General features: G+C 40.7%; 1 protein-coding gene across 1 annotated transcript; it reads left to right on the forward strand.

Annotated features, from left to right (window-relative positions):
* Nucleotides 1–210: 210 nt before the first annotated feature.
* Nucleotides 211–18,913, forward strand: PLA2G12B (phospholipase A2 group XIIB). Its single transcript, XM_052641183.1, has 4 exons — nt 211–421; nt 10,110–10,198; nt 13,901–14,066; nt 18,792–18,913. Exons 1-4 carry the CDS (start codon nt 211–213, stop codon nt 18,911–18,913), a joined length of 588 nt encoding a protein of 195 aa, XP_052497143.1.
* The last annotated feature ends 1,332 nt before the right edge of the window (nt 18,914–20,245 follow it).

Consider the following 20,245-nt stretch of genomic DNA (forward strand, 5'->3'; position numbering starts at 1 on the left):
AACCTTTGCCCTTTCTAATTGCCCTGATCTCATCCTAACCTCCATAGCTGTGTTTAAAGTCCACCTCTGGGGAGCACACAGATTGAGCGTTCCAGGTAATCCCTTTTCCAGTCCTGCCTGGCATCTGGCCGGTGGGCTGTGTACCTGGACTTCCTGGGACACTGGCTGGGGGAGTTTGAGGAGGGACCTCAGCACCCACCTGGCTACAGGATGACTCGGGCCATCAGCTTCTTGATTTTGTGGCTCAGCCTGGCTGGTGGCCTGGCTCAGAGTGACAGCAGCCCTGACGCAGAGGAGTCCTATTCAGACTGGGGCCTTCGGCACATCCGGGACAGCTTTGAATCTGTCAACAGCTACTTCGATTCCTTTCTGGAACTGCTGGGAGGGAAAAATGGAGTCTGTCAGTACAGGTGCCGATACGGTGAGTGCACAGCTTCTCTTCCTGTGAAACTATCGCTGGCGGACCTGTGAACAGCCTGAGCGGGGCCACAATCTGTCATGCACTTTTCCCCTGTTATCCCCTTCTTACAGGGTAGTTGCCAGATTTAGAAAATTAAAATGTAGAATGCCCAGTGAACTCTGAATTTCAAATAAACAACCAGTATTTGTTAAAATACTTGAGATGTTTGAAACATGCTTATAATGACAAATTACTGATTGTTTATTTGAAATATATATTTCACTGCACTTCCTGTGTTTTATCTGGCAAACCTACTCCAAGGAGTTTTGCAATACTTGTTCCCTGGGGCCATTTTAATGGGTTTGTTTTGAGGCAGATAGATACTTAGGAAAAGGTGGCAAGGAGGAAAATGAATAGGGGATGTCTTTGTGAGGTGTTCCTAGGGCTGAAAACTGAAGCTGATCATTCAGGGAAAATTCTGCCAGAAAATTCTGAGCTTCCTCAGACACTTTGTGCCTAGCTTAGAAATGGATTCTCCTCTCCCCGTAATACAGTTCAAACCTTCCTCCCAACTATGTCAGTCTCTGATCACTTTGCCTAACATATCCCGCCCCCTACCCCATCCCTAACCGAGAGAGCTATCCCTGCCTCAGTCAGCAATGGCAGGCCTTCCGTGAGTAGGATGGGCATCTGCCAGCCGCCTCTGCCCACCAGGGATCAGGCCCTGAGTGACCACACTGTCCCTCAGGCCTGGTCTTGGATGTGGAACTGAATGGGTAGGAGCCCTACCTCACCCGAGTTGTAAAGAGGGTACATGGGAAGCTGCGTGAAGGCCTAGCTGCAAAGCAGCAGACCCTGAGGCCCGTTCTTGCTCTCCCTGACACTGGAATTCAGTGTAATGGGAGCAGAAAGAGGGGCCCTGGACCTTACAGCTAGGAGGCAAGGGGTAACTTCCAAAGAAAATGTTTTTGAAAGCAGACACAATCTCCTAACAGCATCGATTTCAATGTTTAGTTTATCAAATGTTTCAGCATGGGATTAAGAGATGAAGATGGTGATTGAGCCTAGCAGGAAAACACTTGAGAAATTTTCTCTCCAGACACAACAGATAAAACTCAGCTTGGAGAGAGACTCAAAAAAGCCACACGCTTGCTGGACTCGGCCAATGTCTCGCACTCCTTTCTTACCCCTGAGCAGAGGGAATCTCTTCTTACAAACTGAAAGTGACTAAGAGACTGTGGTTAGCACTCCAGAACCAAAATTTTTACAGAATAGAAGCTTCAACCTCAGAGGGAGATAGTGAAAAAAGGAAGCTGCAGCATCTGTGAAGATTCCATGGAGTAAACCTGTGCTAGAGGAAAACTGCTAGCCACGTCTTTATCCAGGGTGTGTTGGACAAATGCAGAGATGCCTTGTCACAGGAACCATGCTCACTGAGTTTGCATGGATGGGGCAGGAAAGGGTTAACTCCAGGTATTTGATAAACACAGGTGCTCCTTTCCTTCCTAGAAGCAACACAAGACTTATGAAGTCTGTGTTTTAGCAAATAGACAACACAGGACTTTTTTTTCTTTTCTCTTTCTTTAGGGAAACAAGACCCAAACCCTCTTTTCTAGTAAAATGGCATTAAAAGATTTCAGCAGTTTGGTTGCAAGTTTCCACCTGGGTCAGTCGATGCAGCAATCACTGGTGGGGGATGGGAATAGTCAACAGAGAGATTACAGGGTCGCGAGTAACTCCAGTCACTCTGCAAAACGGAACCTGTCCAAAGAAAGACCTGAAAACCATATAGGAAAGAGGGGGTTAAGCCTTGTTTCCTTTGGAATGCAGAGAGCCAAGAACCTGAAGGCTGCACCCAAATAGCACAGACTATCTTCTCAAGTTGATTGAGAACCAAGCAGGCTTTTGAACAGATAGCATCTAATAACTCACTGTTCGTTTACAGTTTGCTTTGTGACACATTTCTTGTGCAAAACACTTTCTTCAAAGCACTGGCTCCCAAACTTGCCTGCGCTGCAAATCCCTTTAAGGGCTTGTTTAAAAAGACTGCTTCACCTCGACCCCTCCTATACTGATTGGGTAGGTCTGGGGCGGGGCCAGAAAATCTGTAGTTCTAAGAGTTCGCAGGTGGTTCTGCTGCTGCTCGAGTCCTGGGATCACACTTCCAGGGGGAAAAAGGCTGCTTTAAAAACTGATTTTTTTCTCTTTTTTTTCCAGAAGGAACAATTTAGCAACAGTTAGTCTACAAGAAAAATTGCCATTTGATAGGTGCTTATCACCACTTAAAACAGTGGTTCCTACCTCACTCAGCACTTAGAATCACCTGGGCGGCTTTAAAAAACACTCGCTGCCCAAATCAATTAAAAGGGAATCTCCTTAGGTTGGACCCAGACATCATTATTTTTAATGTTTCCCAGGTGATTACAAATTGCAGCTACAGTAGACAACACAATGTAAGGGATCATTCTGAAAGAACTTCAGCCCATAGTTGTTCAGACCGGCAATTTGTGCTTGTATCCTGCTAGCCTGTCAACACTGTTTGCCACACTTCATTTACCTACAGTTAGTTTTCCTGTTAACACACAAAATCTGAATTTACCAAAGGATTGGGCTAAAACATAGAGATTCAACACGAATCAAGAGCATACATGGTACTGCTGCTGCTGCTGCTAAGTCGCTTCAATCGTGTTCGACTCTGTGCGACCCCAGAGACGGCAGCCCACCAGGCTCCCCCATCCCTGGGATTCTCCAGGCAAGAACACTGGAGTGGGTTGCTATTTCCTTCTCCAATGCGTGAAAGTGAAAAGTGAAAGTGAAGTCGCTCAGTCGTGTCCGACTCTTCGCGACCCCATGGACTGCAGCCTACCAGGCTCTTCCGTCCATGGGATTTTCCAGGCAAGAGTGCTGGAGTGGGGTGATACATGGTACATACACCTGGTTTAAGGAGTCTGCACTAATGTGAACACCCTCTCCCACCTCAGGGATTCTGACTCAATAGGGCTGTGCTAGGGACAGCACAAATGGTCCTTGAACTGGGCTTTGATGGAAAAATCAAGGGTTTGATCTGGGGGTGGGGGTGCAGGACATCTCGTTGCTAGTGACCTTGGACAAGTTACCTAACTTTCTCAACCTTTGTTTCCTCATGTTTCTATCTAATGTTAATAATATCTATCTTGCAAGATGGTTATAAGAATTAAAGACATTGTATATAAGAATTAGTGCTGTTAGAAAGTGAAAGTCACTCAGTTGCGTCCAACTCTTTGTGACCCCATGGACTGTAACAGCCCACCAAGCTCCTCTGTCCATGGGATTCTCCAGGCCAGAATACTGGAGTGGGTAGCCATTCCCTTCACCAGGGGATCTTCCCGACTCAGGGATTGTACCCCCGTCTCCTGCATTGCAGGCAGATTCTTTACATCTGAACCAAGCTACCAAATGGAGCATGGCAGGTACCAAACAAATTTTATAAATGTTTGAGAAAGATAGTCAACAAGTTAACTATGCAATCAGATTCTTCTGATTCTTTTTCAATATAAAATTTAAAAACACAGAAATCCCGGTGGCTGGAAAACACCCTCTCGGCTTCTGGAAGAAAGTATCAAATGATGATTTAGATGTTCGGTGTCTTTATGAAGGTCTCTGGGGCAGAGTTTCTGTGTCTTGTATATCATGGTTTAAGATATTCATGCACACTGTCACACTTGGATAAAAGGATAATTTTCTTCTTGCGTTAAGTTCTAGGAAAGCAGGTATCCTTAAACATCAGCATTCTTATTTTCTAGAGAACTTTTTACCTGTTTGAGATTTTAGAGCAGAATTTTATGAACCTGTGAGTTTGTGTATTTTTCCAGGCAAAGAATTCACAGCCTTCATCAGATTCTTAGAGGATGTATAGCCCGAAAAAAGGAAAGAGCTACTGACCTGGAGGGCAAAGGTTGTTCTCAGGAAAGGTGATGAACTGTCGAGGTTTGCCAGGATGAGGGGGGCAGTGGTTCCTGGGACGAAGGACTTTAAATACTGAAACAGGGATGGTCCCAGACAAATCTCTGGGACCAGTCGCTCACTTGACCTCATACAGTAACTGGATCTGTTTTAGCGACTGGAATAGAGTTCACTGCCTCAGTTCAATTGCCACAGTTCTGTTTTGCTCCTTGCTGTGTTCCTCATGCTGTGTTTGAGGGTTTCTGGCAGGAAGCAAAATGTGCGCTTAATTCGGCACTCTGACCACCAGGTTGACCCCTAGTGGAGCACAGAGCTGCCTCCGCTGGAACCAGCCGGTGGGGAGAAAGTACACACCCTCCCGTGTGGCTTAACCCTTGACCTGGGTGATAAACCCCAGACATTTTTACTGTGACAGAGAGAAAAACCGGTTGGGCCCAGAAGGTAGTGGACCTGTCTGCTGGTAGAACTCTCATTTCACGCCTAACTCCCTTATTTGTCTTTTAAGTGTTTTGTGGTGTTTCACTTTAGTCAGATGTTTTAAATCTCCACAAGTCTATCAGGACTTCCTTTATATCTTCTGCATTTTTTTGTCTTGCTTAAAGGACCATCCTCAAGATCAAAACAGTTTTGGGCTTGTTTTTCTGTGAAAGCATCTGTGGCTAATATACTTAAGGAGTGTTGCTGTGTTCTGAAGAGTTTTTATGAGCACTAAAATTTTAATTTCAAGTTTAATATGTCACAAAATATTATCCTTCTTTTGACTTTTCCCCCAACCATTTAAAAATATAAAAATTATTTTTATCTGGCAGGTTATACAAGAACAGGCTGGACTTGGCCCAGTGTTTGCCAAGCTGATCCAGATCAGGTGGTCAGCCTGTCACTCCTATAGGTAGCCAAAACCCCAAAATAAAACTAGGTTGTGACATTGTGTGTAACTGAGGCCTAGACTAAAAACATCAAACTGAAAAGACATAACACAACTCAAATCTGCTCCAGCTGTAACATGAGGATCTGGTACATAATTTCCGTCTGGACTCAAACCATCACCTTTTTTCTTAGAATTTTTATTTCAAGCTTCATTCCTCAACAGACTTTCTGCAGCTATCATGAAACATTAAATACAATAAAAGTAACTGTCATCAACAGCAGGCCAGATAGGACATGTCTATAATTGGTGACCCATTATCTTTCAAACTGGGAGTTTTGTCTTCTGTGAGTTATTAAGTCCAAAAAAGGCAGAGGGTAACTCAGGAAACTGGACTGAGTCTGCTGCAAAAACCCTTGATCAGAAAAAGAGTTAAATTTCACCATCAAATTTAGACATTTGTTTGTTTACTGAAATGTTCCCCCTGATTTCTATAAACCTAGTATGAGTAGAACATTTGTAAAATAACAACTCAAAGAAGAAATAAAATCACCATAGTCTCACTTCCGAGAGATAATACACATTTAATTGTGTGATTATTTCCATATGTATTATTTGATTACTAGTATTATTTAATACACTTTACCCATTCCCCTACTCCCAGTGCAACACACACACACAAGTTAGTAGAGTATCAATACTAAGTTATATTTCTCAAGGCCTTTGAAAAGTGATGGAGGAATCACTGGTGGGCTGGCAGACTCCATCAACGAGTACAGGACACTTCCATTACAAATAATAAAAAGGCTGAGTGGAAATTAAATATTAAAACAAATACATATACACTCAAGCTAGAATGAAATAAAGGGAAACCTTGAAGTTCCTGAAATGAAGAGGAAACACAAAACCAAAGTGGTAGCAGGAGCTTATGCTGCTGTGGTCCTTGGAGGTCTCAGTCTGGAACGTGATATATAGACTCCATGGGCTGAGGAATGTGCTTTAATGGTCATACAGAGAGGAGAAGAACTGTAAGATTTGGGAAGTTGGAACTGAACAGTTTGCAGAAAGTTTAGAGCCTGGGAAACTGTCTAGTCTGTTTAAAAGGGATTAGAAGTAGCAAGGAAGCTTTCTATCCACCTGGGGATGGGGCCTGCAGGAGGAATAGATACCCACTAAAAAATCACTACCTGAAGCATATTCTATGCACAGATGAGGAATCTGAATGTCTTCAGCTGGCCTGGTGTGAGTATTCCAAGCTGAGAAATTAACAAATACCTGTGTGTGTCAATTACCCACAGTCTACTGGAGCCACAGCAAAAGCAGCTAGGGACTACTCTGCAGTATGTGACTCAGGGCACAGGAATTCTTTTAGAAAAACAAGCCCTTCTGAAAACAACTACATACCATTTGAAAAGATAATCCACCATGACAGAGAGTCAGTGGACATTAAAAAATGAAAGGGCATCCCAAGGATTGGAGATAAAAAATCATAACATTTGAAATTATTAAAAATATAAAAGAAAGGATAGAAAATGTAATTAGAAAATAAAACAATGAAAATGAATATGTAGATTTGAAAGATTTAAATAGAACTCACAGAAATAAAAATTATAGTCATCAAAAGAATTCAGTGGATGGGTTACACATCAGATAATCTAGCAGCTAGTCAACCTAGAGATAATTAATAAAGTAGAAAATAAATTTGATGAAGCTAATAAAAATTCAGTACAGAGAGAAAAATAGGGAAAATATAAAAGAGAGATTAAGATACAAGAAGGACAGGATCAAAAAGATTCACCATTCAGTAGAAAGAGGCCCAGAAGGAGAAATTATAGAGAATGAGGAAACTTAAAAATTCAGACAAGGGCTATGAATTCTCCAGAGGTGAAAGACCCAAAGCCTTCAGATTGTTCCAGATATATAGACCACTTATAGATACACTGTAGTGAAATTGTGAGGATTAAAGAAATTGAAACTTTTGTATATTTCTGGTGGAAATACAAAATAGTACAGCTGCTGAAAAAAGCAGGCTGATAGTTCCTCACAACGTTAAACAGAATTACTATATGACCCAGAAATTCCACTCCTTAGCTATAGAAAAATGAAAGAACTGAAAACAGATATTCAAACCAACACTTGTAGACAGTTGATCATAGCAGCACTATTCACAAATAGCCCCCAAAATGGAAACAAATACCATGTCTATTAATGTGGATGAATAAACAAACTGTAGTAGATCCAGAGAATGGAATATTATTCATACATAAAAAGGAATAAGTACTGGTACATGCTACAACATGGATGAACATGAAAGATGGAGATTTTTGTAAAAATGGGTATTGGGTTTCTTTCTGGGATAATAAAAATGTTCTAAAATTAGATTATGGTGATGGTCTCACAGCTAAAACCCACTGAAATACATTACACGAGTGAATGTATAATACGTGAATTTTATCTCAATAAAGCTCTCGTAGAAAAAGATGTAATGAAAAAAGATTCAAATCATAATGGCAACTGCAATAATTAAGTATTGCTGAGAAACAAGTGACCCCCAAACTTAGCAGCTAAAAATAACAAACATTTAACAAACATTTTATTGTATCACACAGGATGGGGGATCTAGATGCTCTTCTGGGTGGTTCTGGCTCTGAGTTTCTAATAAGGTTCTAGTCACACTGCCTGTTGATACTACAGTCTCTGAAGATATGGCTGAAGCTGGAGATTCCTTCCAAATTCATGTGGCTGTTAGCAGGAGGTTTTAGTTCTTTGCCACATGGACCTTTCCATGATAGAAGTTGTAGTCTTTTATAATGTAATTTTGGAAGCAACATACCTCCTTTTCTGCCATATTCTGTTGGTCGCACAGACCAACCATAGGACAGTACACACGGGTATAAATACACCAGGACAAGGATCACTGAGGGCTATCTTGAACCACTGTCTTATAAACATGTTGTACCGCAGTAACAAATACCCAAACAGACTATGGCAGAGACTGCTCATTATCCCCATTTTTTCTACATACATAAGCCCTCCTTCCAACTTCAAGCTGGGCTCATGGCTGCCTACATTGAAAAAGAAACTTCATTTCCTAGCCCACTTTTGCAAGTAGGTGTTGCCATATGATTAAAGTCTGGCTAAAGGGAAGTAAGAGGAAGTGATGTGTGTAGCATTCTGGAATGGGTTTATTAAAGAGAGGGCCTCTGACCTTTTTACCTCCTTCTTCCATTCTGCTGTTTGTAATATGGATGTGTTGGCTGAAGCACCATCTTGGATCATGAGACCCAGGGCTACATTTCAGGGCTGATAGAGCCGAGGGTTAGAAGCAGCCTCGGTTCCAGAAAAGGGCAGACATCATTCCAGCCTTCTGAGCCTTAATTTTAGATCCTGATATTCTTAAGATATTCTACCTTGTTTAAGCATCTGAATAATATAGTTTGTAGGAGATATAATAAACATATGGAGTAAATTATAACACTTTATTGAAAGACATAAGAAAGATCTAATAGAAAGCTATATTAGGCTCATGCCTGGAAATTTAGAATATTCTAAGAAATCCAGTTGTCTCCAAATTAATCTGTAAATTCAATGTATTTTCAATAAAAATCCTGATGATATCTTGTAGAATGTAATAAGTGGACTCACAAATTCATATGTAAGAGTAAATGTCCAAGAGTAATCAAGACAATTTTTAAGAATAAAAGGAGAGAGAGCTTTAAATCATAGACTTAGCATCTAAAACTTAAAACAGAAAGATGGGGTATAAAGAGACTTCAACTATTCTTATAACATTTAATTAAGCATAAAAAATATTTATAGCAAGTTTGGCAACATTGACATTCATTGTCTCTGTGTAGTGGGTACATAGGTATTTGTTTCTCTGACTTTAGTTTCGAAATAGTTCATAATACAAAATAATTAAGAATAAAATACCTGATAGGAGAAAATTACAGAAGAGAAAGAAGAAATGCCATGTGTCTCACTTGGAGGATTAATTCTTGGCTTATTTCCTGAGTCTTTTGTTATGTCTCGGATCTCCTATAAGATGAAGAGGAATGAGGGGAAAGAGCATGGGTTTAGGAGACAAACAGGAAAGCTGGATTTATATCACAATTCCTCCCACTTTCTAAATGACTCAGGCAAATCACTAAATCTCTTAGTCCCATATTTCTTATCTGGATAATGGCATAAAAATACTCACTGCAGATGACTGTTCTGAGGTCATCTAAGGTCAAGGTTATCTTTATCTATAATGACTACCCTTGATACACCGACAAGGCTTCTCTGTATGTATTTGCAAGACTACAAAATAACCCAAAAGCCATGAAGGAGAAACCAAGAAATCCAAAGCTTTTCAGATAGTTTCGCCTTAGTTCTATGACACCAACAACTACAATATTGTATAGGCATGTTTTCTTTGTATTTTGGTAAATAATGCTTTGCCTACATTTATGGAATCTTGCAAAATTTCCTTCAAGTTATTCTAAAAATGTTTGTGGTATTATTTTAATTCTGATCCCTTAAGTGTATGATCAGGCAGTGGTCTTTGTGTATAGTATGTGGTCTTACAGTGGATAGAAGAATGAAAGATCTTAAGTTTTAGTTTGGTTTTGCCATGGACCTTATCTTCAAGGTCACCCATGTAAGAAATGTTAGAATTGTTAGTAAATAAATGCTCATAAAACTCTTCAAGATTGGGAGAAAAATGCCAGTCTGGTCTGGAGAGTATTACTTTTTTATGATATCATCACTCATCATCACCACCTAATTTAAGTCAGTGATGAGCAGTTATTTTTAAAGGAAAAGTTGAATATACTTTTAGATAATTTTTATTTGATGAATGTTTCCAAATGCTTCATTTCTAAACTCTTCTTCCTGCTTCTTTCCTGTTTCCCCTGCTAGGAAAGGCACCAATGCCCAGACCTGGCTACAAGCCTCAGGAGCCCAATGGCTGCAGCTCCTATTTCCTGGGTCTCAAGGTACCAGAAAGAGTATGTACACCTCCATTGTCTTCTTAGTTGACTGGTTTTGACTAAGACTAATCTAAGAGGTCCCTCTAATGGAACTCATCACTTATGGAATATGGTTGAGCAATATAATTAGTATTTTAAACTGGATACAGAGAAAAGGAGATAATTTTCAAAGAAAGCATCTAATTTCCTTTTCTCAGATGCAGCTGTCCCTCAGATTAGCCACTGGGTAGTGAACTTTGAAGTCACCAGTCAAACATCAGCTGAGCCTTAGCGAACCAACCATAACTTAATTTGAAATAGATCAGACAAGTGTGACTTCTTCAAATTGGTGAGACTTTCTAGAGATGTACTGGAGCAAGCTGCTACTGACCAGTGAGGGCTGATTGCTGTATGCTCAGGACTTTTGCAAGTGACCGACTTCATGTCTGAACTGTTAAATCAATTATGTTTGGAGTATTAGCATCATAGAAATCTGCAAACACACACACACACACACACACACACACATATCATCCCCTGCCAACCAGCTGCCGCCTAAAACATTTTTCATTTTGCCACTGACTATTTCTCAAACTATCAGCTTCCTCTAAAAACAAGTAATAATTAATTTTTTAAAGACCTCTCAGAAACCCTTTTACCTTTTTCACTTTAGAAAAGAAGCTAAAGTGGTAGAAAATTTGGTAGAAGGATTTCATATCTTGTTTTGGATTCTAAGCTGGTCCTACTCTTGTGTGTTCTTGCCCCCAGTATTCACAGCTATCAGAACTAGTGTGTTTTTCTTTGTGGGAGCTCTCAATGACCTTTTATATATTCCATAGACACAGAGTCTGCCTGGTTGATCATGTGGATTTAATCTGCAGCTTGTACAGCTCTTCCTTAGCCACACTGCCCCTGGATTTCAACTGTGGTTTTACTTCCACCTCAGGATATGGGTCATCCACTGGGGTTTGCTCCCGAGGCTGCCCTGGAGGACTTGGGTTTGCCCCTGTGAGGGCCAGGTGTGGGGTGGTGCAGCTGCTTGGGTCACAGGGGTTCTGGCAGCTCCAGGTACTCAGGGGAGCTGGCGGCTAGGGCAGCAGGAAATATAGTGCTCTAGAAGGATATGGAAACCTCCAGGCAAATTCTTGCCTGGAGACCCTACCCTGCTTCCTGACAGAGAAGCCTGGCAGGCCACAGTCTACAGAGTTGCAAAGAGTCAGACACTACCAAAGTGAGCCTGTGTGCATAGATGCAAGACTCTTTTTGCCTGTGGCAGCTCTGCCCCAGTGAGAGTTGAGGATGAAGGTGGCACAAATGCTTGGCTTGTGGGGACCTTGGCGATGCCAACTGTGTAGGGACACAGACTGCCTCCGCTGCAGGAGTTACGGCCCTATCAGAGTCTTTTGTTGAGCCTCTTGTTGCTGGTGATCAGAAGGCCTCTTTGGCTAGTCTTTCTCCATAGCCCTGCCCGTTCAGGGACTTAGAGGGCTCCCTTGCCTGGGGTCTTTCTCTGTGTTCTGGTGCATCAGGCACATAGAGGGGCCCCCTGGCTGGGGTCCTACTCTGTAGTTCTGCGCATCAGTCACTTAAAGGAGCACCCTGGGTGGGTCCTACTCTGTCCTTCAGTGCATCAGGTGTTTGATGGGTCAGCCTCTAATGTTCAGCTGCCGATGCTGGCGTGTGGGGAGAGAGAGGCTATGGTGATGTCTCCACCGCCTCCAGCAGTATCGCCTTGCTTCCATGGCTGCTTGGCTTTCCTCCACAGGCATTTCCCACCACAGTCTCCTTCCTCACATCTGCCCCCCACCCGCTACCCCCATCTGTCTCTCCGCGGTCAACAGCAGCCCTCTCCCTGGTATTGCTCCACAATCCCTAAACTCCAGCTCCCAGCTGCTACGCCTTCCAGGGGAGCAGCGCCCCTGTCCGTGGTATGTATGGCTGTAGCAAGGACTATCTGATCCTCATCCCCTTTAGGCTGCCACAGATCAGCTGTTTCACTCTCAGCATTAAATGTTTCTCCTATGACTCAGACAATTGCCCTGATGTGGGGATTGGATCCCTGCTTCAGTTCCCCCATTGGCCAAGGGCAGGTCCAGTCCTACTAACTTTTCCCCCTAGTTCCTTCATCCTACGGAGGTTTGCGTGGTATATATATTCTTTTCCTCGGAGAAGTCAATGGCACCCCACTCCAGTACTCTTGCCTGGAAAATCCCATGGATGGAGGAGCCTGGTAGGCTGCAGTCCATGGGGTCGCGAAGAGTCAAACACGGCTGAGCGACTTCACTTGCACTTTTCACTTTCATGCATTGGAGAAGGAAATGGCAACCCACTCCAGTGTTCTTGCCTGGAGAGTCCCAGGGACGGGGGAGCCTGGTGGGAGGCCGTCTATGGGGTCGCACAGAGTCGGACACGACTGAAGCGCCTTAGCAGCAGCAGCATATATTCTTTTCTACTGGTCAGGTACTTCTGTCAGCTCTCAGCTGGTGTTCGGCATGTATCTGTGTCTGAAGGTGTGGTCCTGATGTCACTGTGGAGAGAGATGTACTCCACGTCCACCTACTCCTTCATCATCTTGTTCTTGATTATTTCTCTTTTATCACTTATTCTACCATGTCCCTTCCCTCTTCAAGTGCATGCCAGCTAAGTTGCTTCCGTCATGTCTGATTCTTTGTGACACTATGGACTGTAGCCCACCAGGCTTCTCTGTTCATGGGATTCTCCAGGCAAGAATACATGAGTGGGTTGCCATGACCTCTTCCAGGGGATCTTCCCAACCCAGGGATGGAACCTACATCTCTTAGGTCTCTGGCATTGGCGGGCAGGTTCTTTACCATTATGCCACCTGGGAAGCCCAGTCAAATCTAACTTGTTACTTTGAAAGTCAAGGCCAGCTATCAACTTGTCTTTCTCCCTAATTAAAAAGTACGTATAATAAAAAATATATATCACACTGAGAAGACCCTAGAATGACTAAACAAACTGGTTGACTTGCTTTTATATGATTTGCTTATTACTTCCTTTTTTGACTTGTTATATCTTAAGTATACCATCATCTAATAATCCTCTACAAAAGTTCCCATTTGATGTCTCTGTGCATGGAAGTCTATGAACTTAGTTTATGACAGATTGATAATTGTTTATCGGACACTTTATAAATGTGTGTGTGTATATATATGTTAGATGTTGCTTGATCGTAGTCCCCTCGTGGTCAGGAACTATGTTCTATACCGTACTCTGTTCCCCAACACATTACAAACAGATACACGCACTTAAAACAGCGCTGCATGGAATGGGTCCCTGCAAAATCCTGGTGACCTCTTTGTGAACTAAGGCTTAATTTTTCATACTTCTGAGCCTTGGAATCTTTGATTAAAAAAAAAATCTCACAAAGTAAAGGTTTTAGTTGAATTTGAAAGTACTGAAACTCTGCCCTCTTGCACTCACTTTCTGATTTTCTATTTTTAGCTCCATAGTGGCCTGTGAATTTGAAAACTACTAAAATCTAAAAGAAAAAGCAGAAAAAGGGGCCATTCAAAGTTATTAAACTAATGACTAGATCATGATTAAAACTTAGCATCCTGTGATTGTCAACTTGATGTATTCTTTCCAGTCATCTGGTGCTTCTGAACTGACCTGAATCTGTAACAGGAATTTGAGAACAAGGTAGGCAAGGTTGCCTAAGGTCCTTGGTCTAAACGTGGCATTTTCTTCCTTCTCTTTTCTTCCTTCACTTTTCTCCAGATGGACTTGGGCATTCCAGCAATGACCAAGTGCTGCAACCAGCTGGATGTCTGTTACGACACTTGTGGTGCCAACAAGTATCGCTGTGATGCAAAATTCCGATGGTGCCTCCACTCTATCTGCTCTGACCTTAAACGGAGTTTGGGCTTTGTCTCCAATGTGGAAGGTAGGTATCTTAAGTTCACTGACCTGTGAGCAGACAGTTTGGTACCTATTTTCACACAGAAATGTAATCAGAGCCCCTTTACTCAAAGAGACCATCAGAGTTCACTGATCTTTCTTTATAGAACTCTGTGACCAATGAAGCAAGGGGGAAGGGAAACTCTTGGCAATCCTTCACTAAAGTTCTTGCTGTCCTGCCCAGGAGCTGCTGGCACCACTCCTGATGGACAGGGCCACACCAAAGCCTTCCCAGAGGATAAAAACCTATCCCCTAAGACCAGAGCAAGACTTGCCCAACTGGCTTTCATTATCCATTCCACTGTTAAATAATTTTCCATATCAGGAATTATTCTGTATAGGTCCATGGGGTTGGGTTGAAGCTTTTTTTTTTCTTATTTTGTTTCCAGTAAGAGAAAGAATTTTTTAAAACCTATCTTCTTTTTGTGTAAAGTTCTCTATATCCTTGAGGATAATTATTTTAAAATGACTGCTTAGCTGCCTAACTTCTAGCAGTGATTCTATAACTTCTTTTTCCTAATTTATCTTAGGAAAATTGTAATTCTTTCGTTTCTGAAGCCCGAACAGTATATCCAGGTATTACTGTTACATACTTTTAGATGGTAAAGTTTGAAATTCAGGCTTATGAAGAGCTGGCTTTATGCTACTGGGAAAGTCAGCTGCAGGAAGAATCTTGGCTCCTGTTATAGATCAATGTCTAGAGTGTTGTTCTAAAGTGAATGTGCATAGACTTGAAAATATTAATAATTAATGAGGCTCTGTAAATGGGAGTATCCTTCTATCTATACCTATAAAAGGTGAAAAATGCCTGCTGCTAATCTAGGGTCAGGTCAAGTTACTCCCCACAATAAATTTTAGAACAATTTCATCACTCCACAAAGAAATCCCAGAGCCATTAGCAGTCTCACCACAATGTTCCCCTGTCTAGTTCTAGGCAACCGTTAGTCTTCTGTCTCTATAAATTTGCTATTCTAGACAATTCATATAAATGGAATTACAAATATGTGGTCTTCTGTGACTGGATTCTTTCATTTGGTAAGGGTTATCCATATTGTAGTGTCCATCAGTATTTCATTCCTTTTTAATAGCTGAATAATATTCCATTATATGGATAAAACAAGTTTTCTTTCATCAATTGATGGACATTTGGCCTATTATGAATAATTCTGGTATGAACACTTATTTCAAGTATTTGTGGTGACATGTTTTCAATTGTCTTAGATATATATCTAGGAGGGGAATTTCTAGGTTATTTGGTAAGTTTGTGACAAATTGATTTCCAAAATAGCTACCCCAATTCACATCCCCACCAGCAATGTATTAAGGCTCCAATTTCTCCACATCCTTGCCAACACCTGTTATCTATTTTATTATAAACCTATTGGGTGTGAAGTTATCTCTCATTTTGGTTTTGATTTACATTTCCCTATGGGCTAATGATATTGAGCATCTTTTCATGTGCTTATTAGCCATTAAATAATTGCTTTGGAGAAATGTCTATTCATTTGCCCTCCTTAAAATTGGGCTCTCTTTTTATTATTGAGTCATAAGACTTTTTAAATATATTCTGGATGTAAATCTTTTAACAGATGTATGACTTGCAAATGCTTTCTCTCATTTTATGGGTTGATTTTTCACTTTCCTGATGATATAATTTGTAGTGCAGAAGTTTTACATTTTGCTGAAGTCCGTTTTTATCTTTTAAATTTCTTGTACTTTTGATGTCATATGTAAAAGGGCTTTGCCGAACTCAAAGTCACTATGTTTTCTTCTAAAAGTGTTGTGTTAGCTCATATATTTAGATCTATGATCCATTTTAGTTAATTTTTCTGTATGGTGTAAGAAAGAGATCCAGCTTCATTCTTTTGCATATAGATATACACCATTTGTTAAATAAAAGACTATTCTTTCCCACCACTTGTTCCTGCACCATTTGTTGAAAGAGACTATTCTTTCCCACATTAAATCATTTATGTACCCCTGTCAAAAAAATCAGTTTGTCATAATTGCAGTGTTTATTTCAAGACTTTCAATTCAATTCTATTCTATTGATCTATCCCAGTACCACACTGTTTTCATTACTGTAATTTCGTAGTAAAATCTGAAATCAAGTGTCCTTCAACTTTGTTCTTTTTCAAGATTTTTTCAGATATTCTGTATCTCTTTCATTTCCACATGAATTTTAGGTTCAGTTTGTCAATTTCTTCAAGAAATGGCAGGTGAGATTTTGATAAGACTTTTGTTGGCTCTGCAGATCCATTCGAGGAATAGTGCTATCTTAAAATTATGTTTTCTGACCACTGAACATGGATGTATTTCTACTTATTTGGGTCTATTCTAATTTTTTAAAAAACTTTTTTTTATATTGGAGTATTGCTGATTAACAATGTTGTGCTAGTTCCAAGTGTACAAAAAAGTGATTCAGTTATGCATATACATTTATCTTTCTTTTCAAATTATTTTCCCAGTCAGGTTGTTACAAAATATTGAGCAGAGTTCCCTGTTGGTACCTGCGTTACAGTAGGTCCTTGTTGGTTATCCATTTTAAATATGGCAGTGTGTACATGTCAATCCCAAATTCCTTAACTATCCCTCCTAGCAGTTCTATTAATAAGAGGAAAGTTCATAGCAATAAACCTCAACATCAAGAAATAAGAAAGATCTCACATCAACAACCTAACTTTACACCCCAAAGAACTAGTAAAATAAAGCAAATGTAGTCCAAAGATTGTAGAAGGAAGGAAGGAAGGAAGATCAGAGTGGAAATAAATGAAATGAAGACTAAAAGGACACTAGAAAAGATCAATTAGTTTTTTTTTAAAAAGACAAAATAGACAAAACTTTACATTTGCCAAGAGAAAAAAAAGAGGATGAAAATAAAATCAGAAATAAGAGAGAAAACATTAAAACTAATATCACAGAAATATAAAGGACCATAAGAGTCTACCATGAAAAATTATACACCAAGTTAGACAACTTAGAAGAAACAGATGAATTCCTCAAAACAATCTATCAAGAATGAATCATGAGGAAATAGAAAAATTTGAACAGAACTGTTACTAATAAGGAGAATGAATCAGTAATCAAAAATCTCCCAACAAACAAAAAATTTAGGATCAGATGGTTTCACTTTTTTTAAAAAGGTGGAAATTTTCTATATATGTGAATTTAATTAGAGATAAATTTTACATGAAGTTAAAAAAATTAAATTTCAAACAAATATTAATAAGCATTATTTCTTAAGAGAAGTCATTGAAATTTACAAAAAAATTTATTAAAAGACATGAAAAAACTTGCATCATTATTTTGAAATTGATGTTTCAAATTTAGCCAAGAACACTATTCTCTACCATTTCCTCTCTCATCTCTGATTTCTGTTGTTATATCTGTTCCATGTCATACAGAAAGTGTCTAATCCAAAAGATGTGGGTTATTAAAACTCTGCACATTCCCAAGAAATGGCTATTTTCTAGCCATTCTAGCTGATGACTAGCCCTTCATCAGCGCAGGGAAAGTGAACTCTTGGAAAATTCTGACTGATGAGATGTTTTGGATGTCTAAGATCTTGAGGCACACTATACCAGTTGGTCTAGATGGCTTATACAATCAGTGTATTTTATGGTGAATACCTGCTTTCCTTCTGCGGGTCTGGGAGTACCAGTGACTGAAATAAGTCACATAAGTACCATATGCTTATGTAACTAATGCCCAGTAAAATCCCTGGACTCTAGATTCAGGTGAGGTTGCTGGCTTCAACATTTAAAGAAAATCAGCTATTTAAGCAGCTTCAACATTTAAAGAAGAATTAATATCAATCCTTCTCTCCTCTGTCTACAGGATACTCCAGGCAAGAATACTAGAGTGGGTAGCCATTCCCTTCTCCAGGGAATCTTTTCAACCCAAGGACTGAACCTGGGTCTCTCTCATTGCACGCAGATTCTTTACCACCTGAGCCACCAGGGAAGCCTTTCAAAAAGTTCAAGACAGGACTTCCCTGGTGGTTCCGTGGTTAAGACTCTGTGCTCCCAAGGCAGGGAGCCCGGGAACTAGATTCCACATGCTCCAACTAAGAGCCCATAAGCTGCAACTAAAGATCCTGCATGTGGCAGTGAGGACTCTGCAAGCTGCAACTAAGACTGGGCACAGTCAGACTGAAAAAAAAAAAAAAAAATTGAAGAGGAGGGAAAACTTCCAAACAAGTCTTATGAGGCTAGCCTTACCTATACCAACAGATAAGAACACCACACACACACACACACAAATTTACAGGCCAATATCCCTGATGAATACAGACGCACAAATCTTTCACAAAATATTAGTAACCTAGTTATTTATCCCACACTTGAATAGGGAAAGCTATAGGAAACATAGCAATGTTATTTGAGTCCTCCGGAAAAAAATGTAATTTTCTATGGAGTGAGCATAGTGATGTGGGAGATTCTGATTGCTAGTCATAGTTTTGACCTGGAGGCCCCATAAAAGGAGGGCCTCTCAAAGTGTGTTCTGCTTTATTAGCTTGGCTAGAAGCTTCTCTGAAAAAGCTTCTCATAAATCTTTTTTTTTTTCAATTCTGTATTTGGGTCACTGCTTCTAACTTTCCTCTGGGTATCATGTTATCCTTGGAAATATGCTGCCTCTTCAAAATTACTCAAACTACTACTTGGGGTAGTCTTGTATATTAACCCTTATATTTCTCTTAATCTTTTTCAAGTAGCCTGTGATTCCCTGGCTGATACTGTGTTCAACACTGTATGGACTTTGGGCTGCCGGCCCTTTATGAACAGTCAGCGGGCAGCTTGCATCTGTGCAGAAGAGGAGAAAGAAGAGTTGTGAGGAAGAGGTGATTCCTTCCCCATTTTGAGTGACACCACTCAAAGCTGTCAGTCTGGGAGTATGGCGGATGTACCTCATCCTTTTTCCCAAAGTTTGGATACCACAAAGCACAGAAAGGAACACCATTTTATAGCTGAAAGTGAGTCTTGACCTTGGAAAAAGAAGACTGGAAAAAAGACACCAAGTGATTTGAAAACTCCTCTTCACTTTAACACCAATCTCCCCAACCAGGACATATTTGCCTGGAAATTCAGTGCTTACTTTGAAGACTAAAATAAAGACTAAAATACTGGAATTCTTGGAATTGATAATTATATTAATAAGTGAAATTTTGGAGAGTCCAACCATTCGAGAGGCAATGACTTTCCTCTGGTCCATGTTTCAGTTGCTAATAAGCATCTCACATATATAGTTTTTAGAAAATGTGAAAAGAGATGAATGAATTCCACTATCACCAATGTGCTTCCATTTCACTTAGAAGAGAACAGAACCCAACCTGGTAAGTTCCTCCAATGATGACAATTATAACCACTAGTGCTGAAGAGTTAAGAACAAGACAAGGTCAGAGACTTACTTGATTAAAGCCTGTGGAGGTACAGGTCAGACAGAGTGAGGTCTCTGGGGTTCCATTTTTTTCCTTCACTGAACTAGTCCTGTTGAAATTCCCAATTACTAAGCGGTGTTAATGTCATGTTAAGATCTGAGAAGCATTTGGTAAAAACTGCTGCTGAAGACCGGCAATGGCACCCCACTCCAGTACTCATGCCTGGAAAATCCCATGGATGGAGGAGCCTGGTGGGCTGCAGTCCATGGGGTCGCTAAGAGTCAGACATGACTGAGCGACTTCCCTTTCACTTTTCACTTTCATGCTTTGGAGAAGGAAATGGCAACCCACTCCAGTGTTCTTGCCTGGAGAGTCCCAGGGACGGGGTCGCACAGAGTTGAACACAACTGAAGCGACTTAGCAGCAGCAGCTACTGAAGACAGCTAGGAAAAGCCCGTGGAAACTGAAGGGAATGAGACTGAGTCCTGATTGCTGATTAGAATCACCTGATGAGTATTAAAAACACTGGTTCTCAGCACTGATTGTAGATTAGAATCACCTGAGGAATATTAAAACCCTAAAGAACCTCTGGGGGCTGGTGCCTGCTGCTGCTGCTGCTGCTAAGTCGATTCAGCCGTGTCCGACTAAGTGCGACCCCATAGACGGCAGCCCACCAGGCTCCCCCGTCCCTGGGACTCTCCAGGCAAGAACACTGGAGTGGATTGCCATTTCCTTCTCCAATGCAGGAAAGTAAAAAGTGAAAGTGAAGTCGCTCAGTCGTGTCCGAC

Source organism: Budorcas taxicolor, chromosome 5 (genome assembly GCF_023091745.1).
Source record: "Budorcas taxicolor isolate Tak-1 chromosome 5, Takin1.1, whole genome shotgun sequence".
NCBI lineage: Eukaryota > Metazoa > Chordata > Mammalia > Artiodactyla > Bovidae > Budorcas > Budorcas taxicolor.